The sequence below is a fragment of the Hypomesus nipponensis genome, chromosome 20 (assembly GCF_054491055.1).
Source record: "Hypomesus nipponensis isolate SF chromosome 20, ASM5449105v1, whole genome shotgun sequence".
NCBI lineage: Eukaryota > Metazoa > Chordata > Actinopteri > Osmeriformes > Osmeridae > Hypomesus > Hypomesus nipponensis.
In genome coordinates, this window is record NC_140380.1 from 9,697,501 (window position 1) to 9,702,500 (window position 5,000).

At 57.9% G+C, this 5,000-nt stretch overlaps 1 protein-coding gene across 4 annotated transcripts in view; it reads left to right on the plus strand.

The window, feature by feature from the left end:
* Window positions 1-5,000, plus strand: part of klf8 (Kruppel like factor 8) — a 26,340-nt gene that overhangs the window by 17,489 nt on the left and 3,851 nt on the right. For 2 of the 4 annotated variants that reach the window (XM_084684123.1, XM_084684126.1), the window contains exons 3-5: window positions 3,245-3,511; window positions 3,970-4,068; window positions 4,489-4,624. In XM_084684123.1, the coding sequence (XP_084540249.1) occupies window positions 3,245-3,511; window positions 3,970-4,068; window positions 4,489-4,624 (502 nt within the window). The remainder of the gene's footprint in view (window positions 1-3,244; window positions 3,512-3,969; window positions 4,069-4,488; window positions 4,625-5,000) is intronic. The other 2 variants (XM_084684125.1, XM_084684124.1) reach the window with 2 other exon arrangements.

Sequence of the window (5,000 nt, forward strand, 5' to 3'; positions counted from 1 at the left end):
ATTGTTGCTAAGAATTGTGGGTGTGTCTGGTCTGAGCCACTGTGAAAGAGGATACAGGAAGGATGGAGCAAGGGAGGAAGGGAGGGGGGAGGAAGGGAGGGAGAGAGGGAGGGAGGGAGGGAGGGAGGGAGGGGGGGAGGGAGGGACGGAGGGAGGGAGGGGGGGAGGGGGAAGGTGAAGGCTAGATGTGGAAAGCGAGAGGTGCGGCGTGGTTAGAGGGGTGTGGAGCGAGCGAGGGATCGAGGGAGAGGGGGAGAAAAGGGGGGAGGGAACGAGGGAAAAAATGAGTCAGCTGATACCTCCCAGTTTCCATGGCAACCGTAGGCCTTTCCCACCCACTCTGTCTCTCTCTCTCTCTTCCTCCCCCGCCCACTCCCTCCCTCCCTCCCTCACTCTCTTTCGCTCATGTTTTTTTTTCTTTTCTTCACCAGCCCATGTAGCCTTGAGTAACCACTAGGCTTCTATACCGTATCCAGGCCTTTACACAATCCTCCCCCTCTCTTCTCTCCCCCTCTCATCTCTACCTCCCCCTCTCCTCTCTCCCTCCCCCTCTCCTCTCTCCCTCCCCCTCTCCTCTCTCCCTCCCCCTCTCCTCTCTACCTCCCCCTCTCCTCTCTACCTCCCCCTCTCCTCTCCTCCTCTCCTCTCTCCCTTCCTCTCTCCCTCCCCCTCTCCTCTCTACCTCCCCCTCTCCTCTCTACCTCCCCCTCTCCTCTCCCCCTCTCCTCTCTACCTCCCCCTCTCCTCCCTCTCTACCTCCCCCTCTCCTCTCCCCCTCTCCTCTCTACCTCCCCCTCTCCTCCCTCTCTCCCTCCCCCTCTCCCTCCTATCTCTTCCTCTCTTCTCCTCCTCCCTCTCTCCCTCCCCCTCTCCCTCCTATCTCTTCCTCTCTTCTCCTCCCCCTCTCCCTCCTATCTCTTCCTCTCTTCTCCTCCCCTTCTCCCTCCCCCTCTCCTCTCTACCTCCCCCTCTCCTCCCTCTCTCCCTCCCCCTCTCCCTCCTATCTCTTCCTCTCTACCTCCCCCTCTCCTCCCTCTCCCCCTCTCCTCTCTCCCTCCCCCTCTCCTCCCTCTCTCCCTCCCCCTCTCCCTCCTATCTCTTCCTCTCTTCTCCTCCCCCTCTCCCTCCCCTTCTCCCTCCTATCTCTTCCTCTCTTCTCCTCCCCCTCTCCCTCCTATCTCTTCCTCTCTTCTCCTCCCCTTCTCCTCCCTCTCTCCCTCCCCCTCTCCCTCCTATCTCTTCCTCTCTTCTCCTCCCCCTCTCCCTCCTATCTCTTCCTCTCTTCTCCTCCCCCTCTCCCTCCTATCTCTTCCTCTCTTCTCCTCCCCCTCTCCCTCCTATCTCTTCCTCTCTTCTCGTCCCCCTCTCCCTCCTATCTCTTCCTCTCTTCTCCTCCCCTTCTCCCTCCTATCTCTTCCTCTCTTCTCCTCCCTCTCTCCCTCCCCCTCTCCCTCCTATCTCTTCCTCTCTTCTCCTCCCCCTCTCCCTCCTATCTCTTCCTCTCTTCTCCTCCCCCTCTCCCTCCTATCTCTTCCTCTCTTCTCCTCCCCTTCTCCTCCCTCTCTCCCTCCCCCTCTCCCTCCTATCTCTTCCTCTCTCCTCCCCCTCTCCCTCCTATCTCTTCCTCTCTCCTCCCCCTCTCCCTCCTATCTCTTCCTCTCTTCTCCTCCCCCTCTCCCTCCTATCTCTTCCTCTCTTCTCCTCCCCCTCTCCCTCCCCCTCTCCCTCCTATCTCTTCCTCTCTTCTCCTCCCCCTCTCCCTCCTATCTCTTCCTCTCTTCTCCCTCCCCTTCTCCCTCCTATCTCTTCCTCTCTTCTCCTCCCCTTCTCCCTCCTATCTCTTCCTCTCTCCTCCCCCTCTCCCTCCTATCTCTTCCTCTCTTCTCCTCCCCCTCTCCCTCCTATCTCTTCCTCTCTTCTCCCTCCCCTTCTCCCTCCTATCTCTTCCTCTCTTCTCCTCCCCTTCTCCCTCCTATCTCTTCCTCTCTCCCTCCCCCTCTCCCTCCTATCTCTTCCTCTCTCCCTCCCCCTCTCCCTCCTATCTCTTCCTCTCTCCCTCCCCCTCTCCCTCCTATCTCTTCCTCTCTTCTCCTCCCCTTCTCCCTCCTATCTCTTCCTCTCTCCCTCCCCCTCTCCCTCCTATCTCTTCCTCTCTTCTCCTCCCTCTCTCCTCCCTCTCTCCCTCCCCCTCTCCCTCCTATCTCTTCCTCTCTTCTCCTCCCCTTCTCCCTCCTATCTCTTCCTCTCTTCTCCTCCCCTTCTCCCTCCTATCTCTTCCTCTCTTCTCCTCCCCTTCTCCCTGGCTTCTACTTCATCTACCTGGAGGGTTTCTCCAGTCCTGTTGCTGTCCGTGACCCTGTTGGCAATAATGAATTAGCCACAGCCCCCCCTCCCCTTCTCTCAGCAGATGGTACCTCCTTTGTAGTGAAAACGAGGGCCATCTTAGGACATGGAAGAGTCCATTCCTCTCTTTTGGGGGTGTATCCCTCTTGACGCCCAGTATGTACTGGACATTAGAGCGTGCTGTTGGTTGAAGCAGACTGGATGATAGCATCCAGTATGTATCTGCCAGCATGCAGCTCAGATGCAGAGTAGATGCCAGTAGACTGTAGAGTACAGAGCACAATACAGCCCAGTAGAGCACAATACAGCCCAGTAGAGCACAATACAGCCCAGTAGAGCACAATACAGCCCAGTAGAGCACAATACAGCCCAGTAGAGCACAATACAGCCCAGTAGAGCACAGTAGAGTGGAGCACAGTAGAGCGCAGTAGAGCAGAGGAACTGGGCTGGGGGCCAGAAGCTTCAGGCTTCGACTGCTCTCTCTCTCTCTCTCTCTCTCTCTCTCTCTCTCTCTCTCTCTCTCTCTCTCTCTCTCACCCTCTCTCTACCCCCTCTCTCTGGGCCCCACACAGCAGTCATTGTTCCCCTGTTTGTCAAGCCAGAGTACAGCTGAGCCCTGAGCTGGTCTGGGGGCCAGGCCTGGTGTGTGTGAGTGTGTGTGCGAGTTGTGTGAGGTGTGAGCGTGTGAGTGAGTGCGAGGTGTGTGTGGTGTGTGTGTGTGTGTGGTTTCTACAGTGTGCAAAGAGAAAAGCTAAGAAAATCATGTGCTGATCATTTCTTTCTCCTCCCTCTCTCTATGTCCCCCCCCTCTCTTTCTCTCTCTCTCTCTCTCTCTCTCTCTCTCTCTCTCTCTCTCTCTCTCTCTGTCTCCCCCCCTCTCCCTCTCTGCCCCTCTCTGAAGCAGGCAGGGGAGGACAGCCCACAGCCCACAGACCTGAAGGTGAAGAGCCAGCCCGCCTCCCCCCCTCCCCTCTGCACTGTTACCCCCGACGACAGTTCCCTCCCAGCGGAGGACCAGACCGAACCCGTCGACCTGTCACTCAACAAGCCCCGCCCCTCGTTGCCCATCTCCACGACGACCACCACAGTCAACCCCGCCCCCTGCGTCATCACCCAGCCCGGCCTGTCTGCCACACCCATCCCCACGGTAACCACATCAATCCCCATGGTAACCACACCCATCCCCCTGATAACCTTAGTCTCCACGGTAACCAGGCTTGCCAGTTAGTAAGAGCAGATGCTGGTCTCTCTTGCTATGAGAGATCGTATTCATGTAATAATGTGTTTATTCAGTTATCTAACCCAAACTTACAAGGGGGGATTTGAACCTGGACCTCTTGATCAGTCAAATGCTCTAACCCCAGAGTTCTCCCCAGGGCCGTATCTTCCACGGAGGACTCCGAGGTCCGTACCTCTGTGTTTCCTTCGAGGTATTTTTTCTAGAGATGTAAGAGAGGAATTCTAGCATTACAAGTGTTTTTCGAACTCGGCATACGGCCCTGGTTCTACCTGTCTCCCTCTAGACAGTAATGCTAGTGCTGTGATGTCACCAGAAGGAAGTGTCACTCTGAGCTCAGACTGCCTGTTGACCGAGAGTCCCCTCTCTCTCTCTCTCTCTCTCTCCAGGTGTTGTCTCCAGGTTCCATCCTAGCCACGCAGAGTGCTGGAGGTCAGCAGATCCTTCACGTCATCCACACCATCCCCTCCGTCAACATGCCCAGCAAGGTGTGTGTCACCCCCGGCCACCAGGGGGCAGCGCGGGGCCCCCGTCCTGCCGGCCTAGCCTGCCACTGTGCACTGGAGCAACACACCACACCTGCATTTACCTGCTCGACACTTGACACCGCAGTCCTCTTAGTGTGCGAGATGCTGCTGTGTGTGTGTGTGTGTGTGTAGATGTTGGTGTGCGTGTTTATGTGTAGATGCTGTATGTGTGTGTGTATAGATGTTGGTGTGTGCGTGTGTGTAGATGTTGCTGTGTGTGTGGGTGTGTGTGTGTGCAGACAGTAGGAAGGGAACGGGCAAGTAGGGTGAAGTGCCTTGCCCCCAAGGACACAACGTCATTCAAACCAGCAACCTTTGGATTACTAGCCCAATTCCCTAACCACTCAGCCACCTGAATCCATGTTCTGCTGTTCTTCTCAGGTGGGCCAGCTTCAGACCATCCCTGTGGTGGTCCAGTCTCTGCCGGTCGTCTACACCACCATGCCCAGCGACGCGGTCGCCACGGCAGCCATCACCGTGCCGCTCATAGGCAGCGACGGGCGCTCAGAGGGATCAGGTAGGTGGACGCTCCGTCACGCTACGCTGAGAGGCAGAGAGGGAGAGAGGCTGGGAGGCTGGGAGGGAGAGAGGCTGTGAGGGAGAGAGGGAGAGATGCTGGGAGGGAGGGAGGCTGTGAGGGAGAGAGGCTGGGAGGCTGGGAGGGAGGGAGGCTGGGAGGGAGAGAGGCTGAGAGGCTGGGAGGGAGAGGATGAGAGGCTGGGAGGGAGAGAGGCTGAGAGGGAGAGAGGCTGAGAGGGAGAGAGGCTGGGAGGGAGAGAGGCTGGGAGGGAGGGAGGCTGGGAGGGAGAGAGGCTGGGAGGGAGAGAGGCTGGGAGGGAGAGAGGCTGGGAGGGAGAGAGGCTGGGAGGGAAAGAGGCTGGGAGGGAGAGAGG